Here is a 23557-nt window from a genome sequence, read left to right as displayed (position 1 = left end):
CTGGTTTTCACTCAGGTGTCAGAACAGGCTACGTTTTATTGGTGGTATCCTTCTGCACTCATGATGGTGAATGTTTTCCTTGTGCAGCCTCACCAGGTTGCTGGATAAAACCTGTTCCCTAATGTGACACTTCTCGAGGAAAAATGAACCATGTTTGATATAGGCTTGTATTTACTAAAATGTACTTCACTTTGTCAATTGGTAGTAATTCTTGACCTAAAAATAGTTAATAGGAGAAAAAGTGATGCTGTTTTGTTTGGGATACTGGGAAATTGTTGATTTCTAGGAATTTTTATTCCACATTCTCAGGAATGTCTCAGTTTTTCCATGTTGTGTTTGCAATACGGTAGCTCCCACATACCTGTGTCCTTCAGTGTCACTGTCAGACATGAAATGATTCACACAGACACAGCTCGAAGTGTGATGAAAGAAGAAAGTTTATTCTTTCAGTATTTATAGGTTTTTGACAAGGACCAGGGATTGGATAGTCAGGTTACCACCTTCCCAACCACACTGGCTGTGAGAGACATCCATCAAAAGGCATATCTTTAATGGAATGTATAAACATCTATGTTTATAGTTACTTTCCTGGGAAAGTGGCTAGAAATTATGAAAACAATATTGAAAGGCCTGATTCTCAGGGAAACACTTCAGTATTAAAACCCTTCCACTGTCCAACCAATCCTCTTCTGAAATGATAATTTACACTAGCTGTGGTCAGAAATAACTCCTTCATCCTGTGGGCCACAACTGCAGTGGAAGTGCTCAGTGGGGTTGTACCACTGTGTGGCCCAACCACTTCCACACTGAGGGGATGGGTAAGGCTAGAACAGGGCAGAGGGGGCACTGCAGATACCAGACAGTGAAGTAACCTGTTCCCAGTGGTGTCTTCCAAGGCACTGCCAAGAAGCTGGCCTGCTTTTCTGAGGTCTTCTGCTGTTACTGAAATTTGTGTTACCCTGCCTAGAGTGATAGGAGGATCTTAATTGTGTAAAAGCTGTGCCCTTTAACCATCTTACCTGCTCTGGAGTAACTTGCACTGCTGAGTGCTCTGCCTCGTGTCTGTGTTGCAATTTTTAACCTGGCTACTGCTCAGTTTTGTTGGGGATGCTCCTAGTTGTTATTTAAGAGTAGGTACGTGAATTCCCCCTTTGTATGGCCAAAGCTTCTGATGCTTTTCTCCAATCAGTCCATACCTCGCAAATAACTTATAATTGTAGACCTAATATATTCATCACTGTTCCCCAAATACTTGAAACTGTATAAGAGAGAGCTTGATTAGAGCAGAACACACTGTTCTCAAGCAGGGGTAGGCATTGATTTTTTTATATAGTGGCATTATGGTTTTAGGCTGTATAAAAGCTTGATGGAAAATAACAATGTTTTGTTTGCTTTTTTGACAGCTTCTAATAGCAGTTCAGTGGGACCTCCAGCAATGTATTTAGTATTCAAATTATTCTGTTCACTGTGCATGGTTGTCAACATGTAATTGTGGTGGGGGTAGGCTAATGAAAGAGTAGAGGTAAACCCAGCCCATTCTTCTCAGGGAGAAGGTGCTGTAGTGCCTCCATCACATATCTGTCAATGACTTACATTAAGTGATTTTTTCACTAAGCGAGAAGAGGTAACACAGAATCTGAACTACAGTGCCATTTTAAAAAATGGTCCCCCTATTTTAACCTCTGCCTATCCCAAAGAAAGTAGGGATTTATTAACCATGTTTTATTTACTTACTGAAAAGTAGATGTCTTTTTCAATGAAATAGTGAGATCGAGTGCACCCTCACCAAGTTTGCAGAGGACACAAAGTCAGGTGGTACCGTTGACACAAGAGAAGGACCTGGTCAAACTTGAGAAGTGAGAATGTAGCGAGCTTCAGCAAGTCCTGGTACATGGTGCTGCAGGGTCAGGGGAATCCCAGACATGAGAGCAGCCTGGGAGAACTCACTGAGAGCAGCCCTGTGGAGTTGTGGTGGATGAAAAGCTGGACATGAGCCAGCACTGTGTGCTCGCAGCCCAAAAAAGCCAACCATGTTCTGGGCTGCATCCAAAGCCCTCTGGGCAGCAGGTCAAGGGAGGGGATTCTGCCCCTCTGCTCTGCTCTGGTGAGACCCCACTGCAGTGCTGCATCCAGCTCCTGGGCACCCAGCACAAGAAAGATGTGGACCTGTAAAAAATCAGTTCAGAGGAGGCCACAAAGCTTCTGCTATGAAAACAGGCTGATAGAGTTGGGGTTGCTAAGCCTGGAAAAGAGAAGGCTGCAGAAAGACTTTAGAGCAGCCTTCCAGTGCCTAATGGGGGGCTTATAAGAGAGAGAGTAACTTTTTACATGGGTAGACAGTGATAGGACAAAGGAGAACAGTTTTAAACTAAAAAGGTTTAGGTTCAATTCTTTACTGTGAGAGTGGTGAGACACTGGCACAAGATTGCTCAGAGAAGCTGTGGATGCCCCATGCCTGTCTGAAAATGTTCAAGGCCAGGTAGGATGGAGCTTTGAGCTGCTCAAGTGGATGGCATCCCTGCCCATGACAGGGGGTTGGAACTATATAATCTTTAAGGTCCCTTCCAACCCAAACCATTCTACAATTCTATGACTTTGACAACATTGTAATTTCTTGTACTTACAGGAAAAGCTGTCATGTCAGCCGGAAGTGCTGCTGTTGGCTAGTGCTGTATTCCTCTTTCAGCAAGTGTAAAATAGATCACTGCTACCCAAAGCTGAAGTTGATAGCAGCTCCCCAGACTTCTTTGTTTAAAGCACATTAAGCAGAGTTCACCAAGATTGTGTGCGCTTGTACGTGGCCCACTGTGGTTGTTCTGCATGTTCATGACAGAATTTCCATAATTAGAGGAGTGCTGGGAGAGGTTTGGAGGCTTTCTGTCCCTTTGGAGATGTTTTCTGTGCATGAAAATGCCCTCAAGAAGATGGGGTAGCTAAATGCTATGCAATTAGGGAGGCTCATCTGTCTGCAGAGAGCAACCCTCCAACATGCCAAAAGAAAGGGAAAGACACAATGGCTTCTGCAGTTTACCAAACATAAAATCAATGTTAAAGCTTTCAAGTCTGGTAGCACAAAGCAAGCTGGGCTTCATCCCACAGTCCCAGCATGTGAGGAAAAGGTATGTTTTGTCTCGTACTCCTCATGCAGATGGGCAATGTAAAATGGTCTGTTCTCTCCCTTGCCGTTCTGAGCCTCTCCCTGCTTTTGTGTGTGGTCACCTCAGGAGTAAACTTGAGCCATTCTGTCACGTGGCTTCTTTCAGCTTGCTGCTAACAGTGTAAAGTGACACTGTGCCACCCTGTGTCTGGTAGGAAAATGTCCCCTCATCTAAAATACCTTTGGAATAGAGAAGGCTGGCAAGGACATAAAGAAAAATAGTCAAAGATTGTGACAATAAACTAATTTTAATTTAAGACAGCTTAAGTCAGTGAGTTAGTTTACTGTCCGTTTTGGAGCAGAGGTTACTGTACTCCTTTGGTGTGAGCGAGTACTGTGAAAGGACTTCCAGAAATTCTTCAAGTGGGCAGAGACCTGCTTTACAGCCTTTTACCATTTGCTCCTGCAAGGCAAAGAGACAGAATCACAGATATTGTGCACTGCCAAAGCCCTTTTTCTGCTGCATGGTGAAACCACAAGCCCGAGATTTGTAGGAGGGACTTCCCAAGGGATCTCACCTCTCCACGGTAAGACACACGCACAAACCACTCCTTGGAGTGCCGGTGCTGATAAAGTTCCAGGATCACATCAGAAGCATAAGGTGGCCACTTGTTATCAAAGGTGCCCAGTGCCAGCAGGAGAGGAATAAGAGTGGAGTCATGAGAAGCATAGAGGAAGAGCTTTCTGGAAAAAAAAAAAAGGGAAAAGAAAAAACAGACCTGGAATATCAGCTGTGTTCCTCCATGGATAGGCAGTAGCACTCATGCTTTTTCCAGCAGGTGAGCACTTCTTTTTATCCCACACATTCAATGTCTTTCTGAACCAGTTTTTCACACTGACATCAATTTAGAATTTATAACAGTTAGAGGAGGAGTTCTCTGCCATACCTGTCCTTTTCAGCTGGATTTGAGGGATTTACTGCTGCTTTGATGTTCTTCTGTAAGGTATTGAACAGGAGGCCAATATTCATCTGAAGGATTTCTCTGGAAAAGAAGCAGAAATAAATTTATTAGTTTTAAAACTTTCACACAATTACACATGAAAACTTGAGAATCTGCTTTTCTCTTATGATTTGATAACCTGAACTGAGTGTAGTTAAGAACTATTAAATGCAATTAACATGGCCAGTTTTTAGTTCAGCTGTTGTGCAGTCACGACTCTAATGTGACTGCAGAACAGGAGGGCAGAGGTGTTAACAAGCAATCTCATGAGGTGTGGCCATGTAAATGGCAATCTAGAAACTCTGATTGTTCTCGAGGCTGTTTTGTTTCCCTGAAACAGTTTTTGAGTGCATGGGTTTCAGCTAGGGAAGATGACTGCTGCAGAACAGCAGCTGAAGGTGGCTGGGGGTCTTTGGTGAGGAGGGCAGGATTCAAGAAAGTGGTTGCTATATTCAAAAAGTAGTTTTTATCCTCTTATTGAATAAAGAGATGATCTTTATACAATGTCTGGTGGGAAGAAACTCCCTCTACCTAATGAATACATCAGTGGAATGGAAGATGAGTGTGACTAACTCTCCTGGGTGTTGTGGGAACCAGTCTTTCACTACGTGAGCTCTCTAATACATGGCAAAGAAAAGACAGTCCTGTACTACCACCTGAGAAGAGCTGATGAATGTGGCAGCTGCAAATGAATCTAAAAGGAAAATGACTGCTAGGCTAGCAACTCAGCCAGCCTTTACAAACAACTGTGGAGGAGGCAATTAGCTGCACGTAGCAGCAGATTCTCTTTGCAAGTAGTTACATGTGTGCAGGACCTGGCATCACTTTTTCCGCTAGTGCCAGCACTTCTCAGCCGAGCTGTGCAGGTGCCATCCCTGGGATAAGCTTCCCAGGCTGGAATTTGGACTGTACTTGTGCAACTGCAAGGGCAGCCTCAGGGCATGGGCTCAAAGCATCTCCTCTTTTCTTCTTTTGTTTTTGCCACTGGTTCACTTAAACCCCTGTGGCAACTGAGGCCTTCACTGCCTACCTCAGTGGCCTACTGCTGCTCCTGGGAGACCACCCTCTCTCTGTGAGGATCAACAAAACAGGATGCAAACCCACATCCTGTGCTCTTCAGTGTGCACTCCTTTTTCCCAGCTCACGGTACTGACTCAAGGCACTGAATTTTACAGTGAGACGGCTGAGGCACAAACCTTAAGAGTGAGCTCTGATGGGGAAATGCAGCAGATGGGAAAGCATTTCTGTCTGCTGAAGTAAGCTGGTTTAGCACATCCACCCCGGGTAAGACAGCCCCTGAGGGCTGAGGCATGGACACAGGCAATCACCTGGAACTGTCTTCCAGAAGGAAAAGCATGGAGTCAACAGCTCGGCGCTCCACTGTCTGCTGGAAGCTCTTGAGCACAGGGCAGCTTGGCAAATTGTGCACCTGGAAGGAGGAGATGCAGCAGTGTGGTAGGGTTTGATCCTTTCTGAACCCAGCCTGAAGACACGTGGATGACTGCCCACAGAAAACAGCTGCTCATGTCACACCATTGGTACTACAGTATTGTACTACGATACTCATGTGAGGATATCTAGGATGGTTTTAAACAAATAGTCTTGCTCTGTGTACCAGAAGGACTATGATATTAATGTGAGGATTTTTAGGATGGTTTTAAACACACAGACTTGCTTTGTGTACCAAAAGGATGAATGCTTGTTCTTCAGGATCCAATTCTATGGGGAGTGTAATACGTTGGGCCATTCAGCTTACAGACCAGTTATAATTAGCTCCAGCAAAAAAGAGGTACTAAGGAGGGGTAGAAATGTGCCCAGCTTCCTTTCAGTAGCAGAAGCAGTCTGGCTCACAGCTAGTGTGCTGGAACTGGGATTAAGATGACTATTGGGTGCTGAGTGCCAAAAAAGGGAAAGCATTTTGTAATGGGTAAGCAAGGCCCAATGCTTCTCTTAGCTCTACACTTGAAAGAAATACTGGGTTTCAAGGTAAGGACAAAAACATTGGTGACAAGTCTTCATCCATTCTACAGCAAGGCTGACTCCACATCTTGCTTTTTCAAAAGGCCATGCTATTTCTCTAAGCATTCTGGGTTGCATAGAAAGGTACTGGAGTGCACATTAATATCTGTGGGTTTTGGCACTGTGATTTCCTCCACGTGCAAGGAAAGGGGATGTTTCTTTCTGTGACAGTGCAACAGAACAGCTCAGCTTACCTGTTCAGCAAAAATGTTATCGAGGAGGACAAAAAAATCCAAAGACTCATCACCATCAATACCCATCCTCTTCTTAATTTTTTTCAAGTCATCAGAGATACCTGGCTGCTGCCTAGCATTCTCTGACCTATTCCTGCAAAGGAATTAAGAAAAAAAATAATTCACATACCAGACTTTCTATCTTTTGTTTTTCTCATCACCCAGCCCAGTGGACTTGTCCCACATCAGTGAGGGGTAGAGGAGAAGCACTGTAGCATACTGAAGGGGTTCCTGATGTTGGGAGTCTGAGCTGCAGGAAGGACCGATGCTGTATCGAGATTTCAAGGATCAGAGCTGGCTCTGCTCTCGCAAAGGCAGTACAAAAAATTAAGATGAGATGTGAACATCCCAGAAGTGCTTCCCATAAGCAAGGGCTGTGCATCAGCTAACAGATCTGGTCATACTGGAATAGCACAGGTCTGTGTCTTCAGGGAGTAGCCTTTAACTGCCTCATGAAAGAAGAAAGGGCAGAAGCTTTGAACTGATTGCTGTATGGTGTGGGAAATGGGAAACACCTAGATACTTGCTTGTAGTTTAAATCTACCTTTTGCTTTGTTAGAAGCCATTTGCATCTTTATGCTGCTTTAAATTTTATTTTAAAAAGTTCAGCTGAGAATATCCATGCTGGCCATGTACTCCCCTAGGGAGCCTGCAAGCTGAGGCAGTGCTCAGTGCAGCTCAAAGAGTCTACCTTGATATGGTCACAAAAGGTGCAGTTGGTGGGCAGAGGGGAGGGCAGGGAGCAGCAGACCCTGCAGTTTACTCATCTTTTTGAACAGGAGGCTGCTGCTTCTAGGGGCTGTCACATTACCACTGTCTAGACCAATCCTTTGCCTGCAGAGTCAAATATTGCACATGAGCTCTTGCAAGCAAAGTCTGACAGCTCTTGAATTTTGGACAAAAATATGCTAACGCACAGTCTAGCCAACCTGTAATATATCTGCCTCTCTTTATCATTTTCCACCCTGTGCCCACACCTTGCACAAGCATTGCAGAGTACTTGACTCTGCAAACATGAGTGTTGTCTGTAGCATCTTCCTTATTTCACTTTATTAATCTTCATTAAATGTGTCATGGCTGAGTATATTTCAGTTTCTTCAAGGTATGAATGTGATGAGAATGTTGAAACAACCCCCAAACCAGAAGCTGAATATAAAAAGGAGGCCCAATATGTTCACACTTGAAAGGCTTGTTAAAGGATGTAGATGACATTAATTCTGCCCTGCAGCAATGCCACAGACTGGCTGTACATTAGCTAGTAATGAGTGTTTGCTAGACACAGACTAAATTAAACAGGTCTTTCAAGGAAAAGTCTCTATTTTCTTCTGCTGCCACTGCCTGGTGTGTAATTCCACTTATCAAGTATTTTATACAACTAGCTGACCATTCCCAAAGAACAGTTAAGTGGTAAGGAAAGAAATTGGGAAATGGGAAGAAATTGTGCTGTTGTAAATTACTACTGCTGAGACAGAAGGGCACTGAGATCATACAGGGAGATATTGCTGGCAATTACCTGGTCAGGTATTTCAGGCGCGGGCAGTTTTGGTAATTGGGGTGGAGCATTTCAGAGCTTGCTTCATCAGTGACAATGACAGCAGGTCCTGTGGAACAAGAAGGAAGTTTCTGTGATCAGTAGTGCATCTGTGTTTCTTTAATTTCTTTAGACTGCTTTATAATCACTGCCAGTCTTTCTGCTCGAGTCCAGTGTTATCAACTAGCAATTTCCCCTGAGCTGTCACCTGCAACACGAGCCACTGTACTTGTTTCTGTGCATTTATTTCCACAGGGATGCCTGCTGTGCACCTTGTAAAGGTGTTCCCACTTGTGTGTTCATTTTTCTTAGTGCCAAAAATTAGTGTCTGTATCATGAAGTGTAAGGAGCTCTGGCAAGTCACTTCTACTTGTTTGTGGAACTGAATATGGAAGGAGAAAATGTGAGATATTTAAAATGCAGAGCATATTTTTAGAACATAAAACGAGTTGCCAACTGCAGGATACAGGTGAAAGTTACTCCAGGTACTGAACTTGTATCCAAGATATTTGTGTTTCCCTGAGAAACCTTTTGCAGATGTGTGAACTTTTTGCCATCTTGATTTTCAAGAGGGCTAACACTAACCTCCTTAGCAGGTCTGAAAGAGCAGCAGAAAGATGCAAAAAAGATGGAACAAGTGACAAGCTGGTAAAGAATCTACAGGACCAGGAGAACTGGGGAAGGGAGCCAAGTGCAAAGAGCCAAGGAAAAAGTAACTACTAGGAGCCAGAGAGAGTTAGGGTGCAGAAGGCATGTGCATCTAGGGAAGACTAAGCAAGGAAAAGCACTATTCAGAAGTCTCCCCAACCTTTCTGCTGTTGGTACAGCCCAGCTAGCAGGCACCGTGTGGACTCCAGATTCCGGAAAATATTAGTGGAACGGATGCTGAAAGAGAGAAAGCAGTTTGTGAGGGAGAACTTTCTCCTTCATGTTAACGTGGCTGCAGCTGGGGAGGTCTTGCTGGACCTGAGAATTCTGTTTCCATCATGGCTTTAGAAATCTGTGGTGGGACTCATCTTTTGTCACTACAGATATCTTAGGCAGACACCTATAATCTGAACTGCCCTTTAACTGCACGTCAGAGATAGTGGAGATAACAAACTGGTGTGATTTTTTTATCTCATCCTAAGCCAGATGCTCTCAGCATTACTGATGTGAGCAGCAGGGGTTGCTTCATCTTACTGAATTTCAGCTGTTCACAGTGAGTTAAAGTGTGCTCCAGAAACGCCTGTTTCTCTTTGCTCACCACGAAAGTGAGTAACAGCACTGCCAATGGCTCAGCCTAGGTGAGATGAATCTGTCCCTGGCATCACTCTCAGGACTGCTGAGCAAAGATGAAGGCCCAGAGGTCAGGCAGTTTGCTGTGGGGTGGAGAAGGCTATGCTAGCCAGAGTTTCCCTAGCACAAGGCTACTTGTTAAGAAACAGGAAGAAAGGGAAAGTCCAGGAGGAAACTGGGAGACTCACAAGACCTCAGCAGGTTTAAATGTTGGTGAAAGAAACTTGACTTCTTCCACATAGCTTCTCCTCAGCCTCTCCCCCAGGGCGAATGTCTGCTGCATCCCCACTTTTGTCAGCTGTCCTGCGACTACACCACCCTAAGAGCAAAGAAAAGGAGGGGTCTCCAGTGGATCATGGAAATAAAAAAGTCTTCAGATGAAAGAGGAACCCACCAGGAAATACAACCTCACCTTAAATACAGTCTTTTTGTATTCCGCATCCAAGGGTGAGGGGGGTTGAGGTCCTCCATTTAGGTCTGTGACCACGTAATCAAACTTAGTCTTAGCAGGTACATCTAAAAGAGTGGGATGCCATTCCACCTGTTTCAAAACAAACAAACAAACAAACAGTGTTTCAGTGGAAAACTTTCAAGGGCATTAAACCAAGGACTTTTAAGAGCATTAAACTAATGCTGGAGTATTACAGTGTGCTGCCTTGCCAACAATACAACACGGAGACAAAGGGTGCTCTTTACACAGCTCAGAAAGAAATAAAAGCAGTGCTGCTCTCTGGATTTGCAGATCTGATGTGCAGGAAATGCAGTACTTACTTTCCTCCCCTTGCAGGAAAAGCATCTGTAGAAAATCACAATTGCTACTGTTTGTTACACATCAGAAAGCTGCTGTAGGAAACTACCTGAGCTAATCCCTGCTGGATCCCCAGGCCACCTCGCTGGCAGCTGGGGGAGTTGGATCACTTGTGGTAACACCAAGGCAGGAGCCACACCTTTGCTGAGCACCTGTTGTGAGGTGCAGAACTTGGCCTTGGAGTAAAGTTCATGGGCACAGCAGTCCCGGGATGCCCATCCCTACATCCTGCCCCTGAGGGCTCCCTGTAGTTGCAGCAATTGTTCCCTCTGCTGTCAGGGATGCCCATCCCTACATCCTGCCCCTGAGGGCTCCCTGTAGTTGCAGCAATTGTTCCCTCTGCTGTCATCTGTCTCACTAATGCACTATCATCACTCCACTTTAAAGAATCACAGAATTGATTAGGTTGGAAAAGACCTCTGAGATCAAGTCCAAGCTGTGACTGAACACCACTGTGTCAACCAGGCCACAAAGACATCCAATCTTTCCTTAAACACCTCCAGGGACTGTGACTCCCAACACTGCCCAGAGCAGCCCATTCCACTGTCTATTCACCCCTCTTTGTGAAGAGATTCCTCCTATTGTCCAACCTGAACCTCCTGTGGCACAGATTAAAGACTGTCTCCTCTCATCCTGCAGCTGAGAGAAAAGCCTGACCCATACCTGGCTACAACTCCCTTTCAAGAAGTTGCACAGTGATAAGGTCACCCCTGAGCTTCCTCTTTTCCAGACAAAACACCCCCAGCTCCCTCGGTGGCTTCTCCTAGCACTTGTACTCCAGACCCTTCCCCAGGTCCGTGGCCTTTCTCTGGACTCGCTCCATGTTCTTCCTGAACTGAGGGTCCCAGAACTGGACAGGGATGATCCCTGCCCTGCTCCAGGCCAGGATGCCACTGGCCTCCTCGTCCACGCGGGCACACTCTGCCTCACGTTCAGTCGCTGTCAAGCTGCACCCCCAGGCCTTTTTCCACTGGGCAGCTTTCCAGCCACTCTCACCCAAACCTGTAGTGCGGCATGGGGTGCAAGCTCCCAGATTCCCACGCTTTCACCTCGGAAATTACTCTCGGTATCGCCTCGGGAAGGGGAATAAACGCCAACCCACCAGGCTGCCGGGAGCAAGGCAGGAGCTCAGCAGCGGGCACGCCGCCGGCTCGGGCTCGGGGCACCTCCCGCACCACCCCCGTCCCGTCCCGTCCCGTCTCCCCCGAGCTCACCGGGGCTGCCCCCGGGATCGGCCGCAGCGGGGTACGAGCTCCGTGCCGGAACACGACCTGCACCAGCCTCAGCTCCAGATCCTGGCGCCGCCCGCCCTCGCCGCCGTCCCACCCGGCCGCCGCCGCCCGCCGCCGCTGCGTCCAGGCGGCCAGGCCGCCCAGCACCCACAGCCGAACCCCCCAGCCCATGGCGGCCCCGCCGGCCCGGCCGCACCGCGGGGAGCAATGGGAAGCGCAGTTCCCTGCCGGAGCCCCGCCTGGAACCGGGCAGGGACGGGGACCAGGCGCGGACTGCGGCTCCCGGCGGGCGCCGCGCAGGGGAACCATACGGCGCTGGGCGGGACCGGCGGCGCCCCCGCCCCGGTCCGGGCACGGCCCTCAGCCGAGCCCGCCGGCGCTCGTGTGCCTCTGCTCGCCGTCTTCCTTTAGTTATCGTCCCTGTGGGACTCGCCGGGCGCGAGTGTGCACAATAACCCCGTGTAGCGTTCCAGGCTTGGGGAAGAGTGGCTGGAAGGACCTGGAAAAGGACGTGGGGGTGCTGGTCACAGCGACTGCGCTGAGCCAGGTGTGCCCGGGAGGCCAAGGAGGCCAATGGCATCCTGGCCTGGAGCAGCAATAGCGTGGCCAGAGGAGCAGGGCAGGGATTGTCCCTCGGTTCTCGGCACTGGTGAGGCCGCACCTCGAGTGCTGTGTTCGGTTCTGGGCCCCTCACTTGGAAAAGCCATTGAGGCGCTGGAGCGAGTCCAGGGAAGGGTCTGGAGCACAGGGATTATGAGAAGCCACTGAGGGATGGGGGGGTGTTTAGTCTGGAGAAGGAGGCTCAGGGGGCACCTTACTGCTCTCTGCAACTCCCTGAAAGGAGGGTGTAGCCAGCTGGGGCTTGGCCTCTGCTCCCAGGGAACGAGCGACGGGATGAGAGGACAGGGCCTCAAGCTGTGCCAGGGGAGGGTCAGGCTGGACACTCCGAGGGATTTCTTCACAGAAAAGGTGATTAGATATTGGAATGAGCTGCCTGGTAGGTGTTGGAGTCATAGTCCCCAGAGGAGTTCAAGGAGCAGGGCAAGGGTGAAGGAGGGAGAGGATGGTGACCTGCACAAAGGCCAGAGGAGGAGCAGCTGCAAGTGGTGCGAGGTTGGCACAGACACCAGGACGTGCAGAGGGGGTATTTTGGTCAATTCCTCGTGTCTCTCAAAGCCCTGCAGCTCTGAAAGGGTTACCTCAGTTTTCTGAGGTTAAGAGTATGTGAAACACAGAGGCACAACAAGAGCAGAGAGAGACGGGGAAAAAAAAAATGCTTCAGAAGCCAAAAAACACCAAATGAAGGAATCAAGCCTAAATCTTGTGTTGCAGGAGAGTGAGGGGTCAAGAATGCTGAGGGGAGAGGGAGCAGGAAAATGTAGTTAAGAGGGAGAGAAGGCAGAAGAGAGATAGAGGTGATGTGATAGAAGTGAGCAGGGAGAGAGGCTCACAGTGAATTTATTCATATTTCCATTCAAATGTTACCGTGGAAGAAAACCCCAGTTCCTGTGAAGTTGTGAAGACTGGGACTGCAGGGTCTCTCCTGGGTGGCCCTGGCTGCTGCCAAGCAGCATTACTGGTGAGATATATTTTAGAGTACACCACACCACAGCAGGTGCGTGCAATTAGAGGAGAGATCTCCAAAATAGCAGGCGGCTGTCAATTTTTTAGCAAATGGTGTTGCCCTGTTTTTTTTTTTTCTTTGTCCAACTGTGTAGAAATTTATTCTAAGATGCACCATCTTTACAGAAACATTTTCAAAGGACCTGTTATTTTTACCCTTCTGTTGCTTTTTGTGACCAGACGAGGAGCAGAAGGCTAATCCAATGGCCAGCAGGGGTGAAATTTTTTTTCACTGAAAGAAAGTAATGAGCTCTAATGAGCAAACAAGTTTCAGGAAACTTTCCACTCTGAAAGCAGAGCACAGATTTCCTCCTGGTTGGAATTTAACCAAATTGTAATGATTGCTATCTTTGCGACATATTACCATTGCTATAATTTGCCTTTTACAGGGCTACAAAAATGTATCATACCTCAGAACACTCTGGTTTTATAAGTTTGCATTTACATCCTCCTTTTTTTGATGAGGAAAGTGAGTCATAGTAAGTTTTGTAGTTTGACCAAGTCACGCAGTTGTTGTGTGGCTGATAATTTGATAAGGTGTGAGGCCAACTAGCATGATAAGATATTTTTGTTCCATAGGTGGATTAAAATTAAATAATACTTAAAAAATACCCACTAAAGAAACAATTTAACCTAATGAGTTTGTGTGTTTTATTGTTTTTTGGACTAAGTGAACACCCTGTCCCTGAACAAAGGTAGAGGATGGCCAAGTTGGATGGGGCTCTGAGCAACCTGGTCTAGTTGAAGGTATCTCTGCTCATGGGGAGGGGGGAGGTTTGGAACTGGATGATCTTCAAGGTCTCCTTCCAACCCAAACCGTTCTATCATTCCGTCATGCTATGAAAGATCTTTATCTCTTTGTGGTGTAAATCAGAGATTTACATAAAATGTTCGTATGATAGAGGCACAAATAGCATTTGGATGCCCCTTTGGGAGCTGGGTTTATTTCCCCTGACTGGTAGGAGTCAGAAAAGAGATATGACTTCTTTGGTTCCTTTCCCAAGTGCGTTTTGTGAGGAGAGTGAACTGGAAATGTTCTCCCACAGCTCTTCACTGCACAGGCTGCAGCTGGGCTGGGAGCCTGGCTGCTGGAGAAGGGTGGCTTAACCAGCCTGGTGGGACTGTTCAAAGTGGGCCACAAGCAGCTCCTGCCAAGCGTGATACCTCTGTGTGCCAGCCTTGTTTGGGGGCATCTCCACCTCTGGGTGCAGTATGGGCTGCTCTGCTCTATCACAAAGTGTTTTCCTGCCCTTCCAAAAACTTCTCCTACCCCAAAATGTTCCCATGGCTGGCTTCCTGAGTGCAATGAAGATGCTTTTGCTCTGGTCCCTTGAAATGATCACAGGTACTGAAATCTCAAGTGCAACATGAGCAGGAGTTTGTGCAGGATTCATGTTTGGAATCACAGGCTGCTGCATCCTGCGGCCAAAAGAGCTTTCTCCATTCTCATCTCTGGAGCTAATGGTGATGTCTCTTTGTCCTGCAAGGGCTGCTGACCACAGTGGCTGTTTTAAACCAGTCTGGGCATGGAAACTGTATTGCCTTCACAAAGGGCTGGACTTTATTTATAAATTATTTGAGTGTGCTGTGCTGCTTCCTGTGGAGCTGTATCACTCTTGTCTCCTCCAGTCTGTCTGTTGTGGTGAACGTTGTAGCCAGCTGCTTTGTGAGCAAGGCGCCTGGGGAAATGGAAGGAATGTTTCCACTCCTAAAGTCTGTGATCCTTTGGGGTGGAATTGGCAAAAATAAATCCCTAAATGCCACCACAAACCAAGCCCTCCCTGTAAGACACCATTCATGGTACACTGTGCAAATCTGATGCAACTTGTCTCATTTTCTGCATGCTTTCACATCAGTGCTTTACCTTCCAGCAGTGAAATGATGTGTGTCGATACTTAGAGGTCATAATTTAATTTCTGAGTTCCTGCTGGTTGTGTGGGAGAGTCCTGGAAGTCAGGGTATTTAGGATTGGCATAGTGAGGAGATTTTTGGAAATTTTCTTCTATGTATTTTAGAAACAGGTCACCAGACAGTTGGTAGTTTTCTGCTCCTTTTACTTGGGAAGATGTGGCTTTTCCTCGCTTTCCTTTGTCATTTCCAGGCTTGGGCATTTGGTCATTGTCGGTGTGGCAGTGGGAGAGCTGGAAGCCGGCCGTGTGCTGCTGACGGACCGACTGCGCCGAGGTTCAGCCCCTGCCCAGTAACCCAGCGCAGAAGATGCATTCCCTGCCTTCTGTTTTTCTTTTGTTCCAACTTTGTCATCCTAAACTGGATGATGCCTGCAGCCATCTGCTGCATTTGGTCTGCTGCGGCATCATGCCGACTCAATTATGCACCGCTCTGGGAGAACAGCAGGCTGGTTTTCTCTTCAGCTTTGAAAGAGTGTTTTTCCCTTGCACAGGAAGGCTGAGGGAAGTAGGAGCCTCCAGAAGCAAGCTGGATAAGCTGTTCCCAGCCATGTCAGGTGGACTCTGTGTCTGTGCAGTCCAGGTGTGGTGGGAGAGCTGCCAGGCTGTCACCGTGCCCGAGATGCTGCATCCTGGGACTCGGAGCTCCGATGCCGTGGCAGATGTACTCCCTTGTGGCAGCACTTAAGTGTTTGGCACTTTTAAGCTTTATCACCTCATTTACTTTTCGTGGATATATATTAAACCAAGGGTATTTCTATTAAACCAAATGTTTTGGGATGATATGAAATTAAAAAGGAGATGGTGCAAGTGTAAATTACATTTGCTTTTTTTCAAAACAGCCAGGAGGGGAGGGCTGCAAAGAGATGATGTTTATCCTTACAGTGGACTTCTAGCAAAGTTGTTTTGTTATGCTTTCATACTCAGAGAGAAGTGACCATGCAGGATTTATGTGTGTGATTCAGCTTGTGACATCAGTCTTCTTCTTGTGGTGGGCAGAGGAGACAACCAAAATCTAGGTTATGTTATATTATTTCATTTTTCCTTTTTCTATTTTTTTTTCTTTATTTTGTTTTTCTGCAGGTTTATGATAAATTTTGAGACTCCAGGACTGCTTCACATTTTCTTCTTCAGTTTCCCTGCAGGTAGTGGACTTGATGGATTTCAACATGGAGCCACTCACTGTTTGCTGTTTGAATCCTCCTGGGCTGTCCATAGTGCCCTGATCCTTTTCCCCCTTCAGTAAATTCTCCTCTTCATTACATGACGATAGGGGTCAGATCAAGTGGTGGGGAGCTAGAAAACAGGGACTTGTGCTATTTACATTTAAGACATTTCTGGCCCCACCAGCTGTTCCATGTGTGTTATTTTCAGAAGGGCAATAATCCACGGGAGGTCAAGAGGGTGGAATTGTGTGAATATATTGGGTGAAGGAAATCAAGACGCTTGGGAGTACCCAGGCCTTGTCATGACAGAGAGTCTGGATCCCAGATGATTCTGGCTGGGGAGAACTCAAGGAGAGTTCTCAAAGTGCTGTTTGCATGGGTAGGAAGGGCTGCTCAGCTGGGTGTTGTTAGCTGTTTTTGAGAGTCGTCTGTGTTTACACTGCTGGCAGGACCACCTGTTTGTTTTTTTTAACAGTAATATGTGTGTGTGTCTGTATGTTGCTGCATTTCTGCATTTATTTTTAGCCCTTTATAAAAACCCCCGACAGGTCTGAAAGATGCTGTGGATTGTGAGTGGTGCCTGGCGGCATTGCACACATTGATGGTTGTCAGAATTTCCATGCTGAATCTCTGCTTTGGAAGGTTTATAACTCATCCTTCTATTCTTGGTGCTGCAGCTCTCATACCCTGGAAAAGATAAAATAAGATAACATAAAATAAGATAAAATAAAACCAAGGAACTTTTAAAAAACTACATTTTCCCAGCAGGTTTGTGGAAATCAGACTTGTTGGCCTAAACTGGAGCTTTTTCAAAGCAGACATTGAGTCTTGTCACTTTGTTTTTCAGCACCTAACTGCAAATGTGTGGCAGGTCTCTTTAATGTGTTTCATGTGGTCAAATGGAGAAGCTGTTTTGCATATCAGGCTGATACAGGCACTGGATGGTGTAAAATTTCAGGGAGCCAACAGCAGTTATCTCATCACCAGCTCTGAGGAAGCATAAAACCAGCTGAATTATGGCAGAGGTTGGGCAATCTCCACATCTGGGGTGACACCAGTTGCAGAATCACAGGCTGAATGCTCCTCATATCAAGAACTAGAAGACAGATGAAACATACCATGATTTTTTTTTTTTATATTCATAAATAAAGGACATGTGTTTTGCTATCATGTGCTATCAGTAAGAGAAATGCTATCAGGCAGAGAAATCCAGTACAAAGCAGCAGTTGGTAATTTTAAGAAATACACAGTTGTCCCTTGTTAATTTTCTGGTCCATACTTTGGAGGTGTCTCCCATCCATGCAGTGCAAAGCAGGTGGCAGTTGTTAATCTGCACCTGGTGTAGTCCTACACACATCCTGACGATTCCTGATGCCCAACCCTAAGAGATGGTGTTTGAGGAGATTTAATGGATTGCCTTGGTGCTGCTGAGAGTCCATAGCAAAGCAGGCAACAGCACACAGGAGCCTGACTCATGCAACAGTGCTAGGAGTGAGCTGCACCTCTTCTGAGAGTTTTCCCAGGTTTGGAAAGCTGTTGGAATGTTGGCTGCAAACAGTACATTTGTATGCAGGCAGTAGGCACTAATTCAAAACACCAAGGTAATGAACTTGAAACTGAGTCCTGGTGCACAGTGAGGAGCGTGGAGGGAACACTGGGAACTTGAGCTAAATCGAAGTTAGGGTAATTTCTCATGCAGCATTCAGCAGGCCATTCAAATTCAGATTATCTTTTGGCAGATGGGAATAACACTTATTCCCTGTCTCTCCAGGAAGGCTGTGAGGTGCAAAAGTACATGCAGAAGGCTTTGTATATGCAAGACCTCAGCTGGTTTTTCCCACTATATTAGTAGCTGTTTGAATGACAGATACAACATTTCCTTCAGGTCTTTTCTGACAGCTCCAGACCCTTATGGTTATGAAAACACTGCTATTACAGAATGGAAATAGTTGGGTTGCTTTTGTGCATATTGCATGGGTACACACGCAGTGTTGCTGACGACACAGAGTTTGAACTTTTATCCTGATTTGTCTTCCCCTGTAACTGGTTTTTCTGAAGCCACAAAGATTTTTAATTCTGGTTCCCTTGTTACATCTATTGCCTATCCCAGATCATGGCATTCCTGTAGGCTCTCAGCACCTCCTTAGTGGGAGGCAGGGGCCACTCTATTTTTTCAGGTGGGAATTTCAGGCAGGCAAAGCCAAAGATGGCTGGCCTGTTGTCAGACATAAAACTTCTTGGAGCAGGAACCCGAGGGCACTCTCTCCAAGTTTCCAGGCTGGTGCCTGAGCTGCTTGTCCAGGCTCAGTGTTATCTTTTGCTGCTGTTCTGATCCCATCTGGCTGTCAGCTGTACCAGCCAGTGCTCCGTGGGTATTTATGCTGCTGCCAGTTCTCATGTCTCAATTGGGAGTCATTTAATGCGGGTGACTGAGATTCCTGGAGAGGAAGAATTTGAAGTATCCCAGACAATGGTATGGCTGACATAGTTTTTGTCGTAAGACTATGTTTTTTAGCATTAATTTTAAGGATTGTTAACACACAGGAGTTTTTCTTGGGCTTCAGGATCTGTGGTTTCAGCTATAAAATAGGGTCAGAAGCACAACAGTCTTGGTATTGTAGATTAATATCCTTCCCACATAAATAAATAGAATATATGGGAGGAGAAACATATGTTTTAAAATTTCCAGTGATGATGAGATTTTAAGAAAGAGGCAGCACAACATTTTTCATGATGCATTTGGCATTTTTGAGGAAAAATTCCTGGTAAAGCCTGACTGCAAGTCAACAGAGTCAACATCTGAGTCAGAGAAGGGATGGGGGCACGTCTCCCTTAGTAAAAAACTAGATTGCCTGTTCTCTTACTCTCAATTACCCTAATTGGAAGTGGGGAGCTAATGACTATTGCTAAATGGTTTGAAACAAACAGCAGCACTGGGGGCAAAAAATAGCCATTATGAGCTGCAGTGTATCAACCACAGTGAATTTTTCACAGATTTGTAGATTTTAATGTTTGGGTGACTGGTCTGGCTGTTTGCTTAGTGTAGGGGAGAGGACCTTACCCAATAATTTCTGATGGGGTCAGTAAGTTCTGTTGGTACCAGTGTAGACCTTTTGAAATCACATCACAATAATTAGAAATTACCTCATCCCTAGACTGTGCTTTCCAATTGTTAATTAAAATAATACTTCTCATTGTTAGAGTGCTTGTGTTAGAAAAGCAGTCAGCTGTCAGAAACATTCCTTTTGGCAAGAACTCCCATGTCAGGGTTAAAATCCCTCTCACCTTTGTCTTGGGAAATGAAACAGAGCAAGAAGCAGACTCCCACTGCAGGTCAGTCTGTGGTGCAGGGATGCTGGAGGTGACATGAGATGACCCTGCATGGAATCACAGAGCAGCCAGGCCTGTCTGTGTCTGTGTTTGTGTGTCTGAGATGCCGTGGGTGTGTGATGCTGTGAGGTGGATGTGCTCTGCAGCCTTGCTGCTTGCTTAGAAATGCACCTGGTGTGATGGCAGGTGTGATTTGGGGTGATTTGGGGTGTGGAAGGAGTGCTTTGGAGAGTGCCAGGTGTGCACTAAGGCAGGAAAAGATCATCCTTTGATGATTTGGAGCTCCCGGGTACCTCACTGTAATGTGTTCAAGTGGTCAGAGATGTCCATCAGGAATCAGTGAGGATTATTCAGAGTTCTCTTTCATTTAATGCATGTCTTTATTGTTGATTTAGGACTGACTACTTTAATGAACTTTTCAGAAAGTCCTCAAATTTGGCATTTCTCTGGAAATGTCAGAGATGAAGCTCGTGAAGCTAGAAATAGGGAGAGCAAAGTGTAACTATATCCTAAGAAAATACAAGGCCACAGAGGGAAAAAGTAACCCAAAACTTCATTTCAGAGGAAAAAACCAGGTCAGAAGAGAGTTCTCATGACCTGCAAGGGTTGAAAAAAATGAATTTAATTTAATGTGAAAAATTAATATGAATTGGAAAAAAAGTGCATTTTTCTATGAGTATGCAGCAAAGATGATGGTCATTTCTGGTGTGTATTTGTACCTAAGTGCTTCCTTGAGCCTGGGCTGAAGTGGAAGAAAAGCAAGGTGGGAAAGAAAAAATGGTTTCAGTGGACTACACGATTTTTTAGCAGTGGCTAATTTTGGACACTTATTTCTGAAAAGTCTTGCCTGTAGCCTGGCATACATCAAACTGGTTCTGTCAGAAGCACTTTTCAACCTCAAACTTTGTTCCCAGGCTGAAAAACTGGCACGGCATTTACTCCAAAACCCAAACAAATAGCAGCAAGTTTCTGACCTCAGGCTTGCCTCTTGCTGCTAATCTGATTCCTTTTAAGGGTAGGAGCTGGTGGTGAACATGATTTCTAGTGAAACCCTGCTTGCAGCTGAATATGAGTGTTGGGTTCTGCTGGGGCTGTTGATAAAAATGTCATGGCCACACACCCATATCCAGTTTCTAGGAAAATCTTCCGATGTATCTTTTGCATTCTTTATATTGTCATGTGGCTGACCATCACTGACATGCCTTCTTAAGATTATGTTCATGTCCAATAAGAGCATGAAATTTAACTCTATCATGGGTCCCTACCAGTTAATTTTGACCCCTATCTTGGCCCCATCTGCTTTACCCCTTCCTGTCTAAAACAAATTTATCGTAAAGAGGAGCTCATTGCAGGCGAAAAGTGAGTCACAAATCCCAATTCTGAGTAATTCCTGAGCAGCTTCCTGCTGTGATCCAGCCCCAGAAGGTGGAGATGTCCTTTCAAAAAATAGCAGGGGTCTGCAGCAGACTTGGTCTGGCTCCTGCAAATGCTGCAGTGGGGTTGTTTTTCTTGCCTGTCATGTGTCAGCCAAACAGAGTTTATAACACAGAAATGAAAAGAGGAAAAACTGCCTAATCTTCTAATAAAATGTAGCCACCTCGAGGGAGGAGAGTGGCTTAATGCAGTAGACCTACAAGCCTCAGTCAGGGAATAATTTTGAAGGGATATGTAAATATTGCAGCTTTTCTGCATTTTCCTTTCTGACTTGCTCTGGGGGAATGCTTTTTTCCAACGTAAGTGGAATGATTGCTTTTATTCATCCAGAGACCAATGGGTTTGTGTTAATGGGTTGGCTATGAAGCCTGGCATGTTAGAGGACAGGGGAGCGGGTTTTGTGCTGGTTCTGGAGTGTGTTCACAGAACCACAGAACCATGGAATGTGTTGGGTTGGAAGGGACCCATCAGGCTCATCAAATGCATCTCGTGGCCCTGCACAGGACACACCAGGAGTCACACCATCTGCCTGAGACCATTATCCAGACTCTTCATGAACTCTGTCAGGCTTGGTGTTGTAACCACCATTTCCACCAGGCACATCACAGTTCTCTTAGGTGTTTTCTATTACTAACCTAAATGCATTAAAATGTCTTTTGGTGAGTATTTATTGCATAAAGTCTCCACTGGAGGTGTGTTGTTTGCTTTGTGATTGGCCACACAGCACCAGATTGGTTACACAATATTGTTTGTGCTTCCCGAGGGCTGGAGGACAGAGAGCTTCCACAGAGCTGCCTCTGGGGTGGATGTTGGGCCATGTGAATTTAAAATTTGGTTTCCTCGACTGACATTTACTTTCTGAGAACTCTGTTGCCCGTCAAACTCAATTGCTCAAATGTCTGTGGGAAACCAGTGGTGGTATGTGAATGTGGCCTCAGAAAATTCATTTTTAAAAATGTGAACCAGTGTTCACTGGAGGAAAAATGGAGCATTTCTGCATTATTTGGCTACAGTGAGTCTTACAAGCTGATTTGGTCCTCTTTCTTTTTCTGTCACCAGATTTTCAAGACAAAGTTATATATGTATGGTATTACAAATCCCGAGCTCCCCAGAAAGATATTTAATCATCTAGACCATATAAGCAACGAACACTTCAGGCAAAAGCAAAGCTATTAATTTTGCACTTCAAAGTCACAGTTTTTTTCCCCCTACAAAGTGTATCTTATAGAGCTGCCACTCTCCACCCTCATTCTCAGTCTATCCATAGCTCTGGTGCTGCTATGTTCTTTATTCACAAATATGTGCAGAACCTGCATTAGCCCTGTACAGGATCCCCTCCTGTCACCCCTGCTGGGAGGAGGTGCTGGATTCCCTCAGGGGCACTTAGAGCCTTCTGTCCATGCTGCATGGCTGCTGTGAGCCTCCCAAGGGAGCTCTCCTGGGAGCAGCAGCTCCCTTGTGCTGTGTTAGTCCCAGGCTTCCCAGGAGGCAGCAATGCCAGCAGGGAAGCTGCTCTGGAGTACCTGCCATTGCTGTGTGTCAGGCTCTCTGCTATGCTACACTGACTTTTTGAGTTCTGAATTTCTGCCTTCTTTGTACTTTGCCCATTTGCAGTCCAGTCAAGCATGGTCTCATTCCTGTGAGCATACAGTGCTTTTGTTCTTTGGGTTTGGGTCTTCCTAATTCCTTGGCCTCAGTGATGTTTCATGGAAAAGTGTTTGAAGGGGGATTGTACAGGCTGTCATCTTCTTACCTATTCTCTTCTAACATTCTGAAACACTATCAGCATTGCATTTGCTTGAGTATTGTCTTGCCCACATATTCTGAAAGAGGAAACAACTTACTTCACCCATGTCCTCTAAATCAGCCATTACTTTTAAGTCTCTCCCTCAATTTCTCCCTCAGATTTCTCTTAGCCTGCTCAGCTGTCCCACTGTGCTGTTCGTGGAGAAGAACTCAGAGGCATGACCTTGTCTCAGTTCAATACTTTATTAGTTTTGGCATTCTATGTATTTTTAAATATAGGTTTTCCTTTTATAGGATTAAGTATTTCTGTTTTAAAGGCTTGTTGAAACATGTTTCTCTGTCTTCCTATCTCAGGCTCAGCAGCTGATCAGCACAAGGCTGTAGATCAGAAGTGACTTCTGGCTCTTTCAGACACCAGCTAGAGGAGGAAATGGTTTGAGGTGTGCTGACCAAGGAGATTACTGGGGTTGGCACTTCTGTCAAAGGTTGGTTCCAGCTATTGCTGGAGAATTCACAGTTCTGAGAGCCTGAGCAGTCCCAGCAGGTAAAATTGGAGAAAAGAGGGGTAAGAACAGAATGAAAAGCTCTCACATTTCCTCTTTTCTCCTTCTCAGAGCATTGTCTTTGTAATGCTGCCATTTAAAGATTGAATACCTACCCAGGGACTGAAATTAATATGTAATGTTGATTCAAGTTGCTACTATAAGATTGTCTACCCATCCATCTGGTGCAAAGCAATATATACTAAATCTGTCTGAAAGGACAGGCCAGCCTGAAGTAAATGTGCTTCTTTCATGGTGTGACAGCCTGGCCAGCCTTGACAGTGGGTTCCAAGAATCACAAGTTTATGGTCTGTCAGCTAGTACAAACATCCATCCATCAAATATCCCCCACTTGTTATACCTAGATGACAGAACCGTGGAGGCATTAAGAAATGGGTGGTAGAGGGAAATTATCTGCTTTGATACATTCAGTCTCTAGGATGAGAGAGATCTTGTACTCCCCTGGTCTCAAAGATCATCAAAACCCCACCCCTGAACATGGTTGGATCACAGAGCTCTGAGACACAGAGGAGATCCTTGTCCTCTTTTTTCAGCTCTACCATGCCCTCCAGCAGAAACTGTAGCTCAGAGCTTTTAAAGTTTGGGCTAT

General features: G+C 45.8%; 2 protein-coding genes across 2 annotated transcripts in view; one reads left to right on the top strand and one right to left on the bottom strand.

The window, feature by feature from the left end:
* LOC147654432 (uncharacterized) overlaps positions 1–23557 on the top strand; it is a 749593-nt gene that overhangs the window by 620768 nt on the left and 105268 nt on the right. The gene's annotated exons all lie outside the window — the stretch shown is intronic.
* ACP6 (acid phosphatase 6, lysophosphatidic) lies at positions 3387–11385 on the bottom strand. The gene is made up of 10 exons (XM_086884137.1): positions 11182–11385; positions 9572–9700; positions 9348–9478; positions 8690–8766; positions 7864–7951; positions 6312–6444; positions 5427–5527; positions 4045–4140; positions 3676–3841; positions 3387–3560 (listed from the first exon to the last, which is right to left on the bottom strand). The coding sequence occupies exons 1-10, from the start codon at positions 11368–11370 to the stop codon at positions 3426–3428; spliced, it is 1245 nt and encodes a 414-aa protein (XP_086740263.1). The 5' UTR covers positions 11371–11385; the 3' UTR covers positions 3387–3425.

The sequence above is a fragment of the Cyanistes caeruleus genome, chromosome 3 (assembly GCF_971803275.1).
Source record: "Cyanistes caeruleus chromosome 3, bCyaCae1.hap1.1, whole genome shotgun sequence".
NCBI lineage: Eukaryota > Metazoa > Chordata > Aves > Passeriformes > Paridae > Cyanistes > Cyanistes caeruleus.
This window is presented reverse-complemented; position numbering and strand designations above follow the sequence as displayed.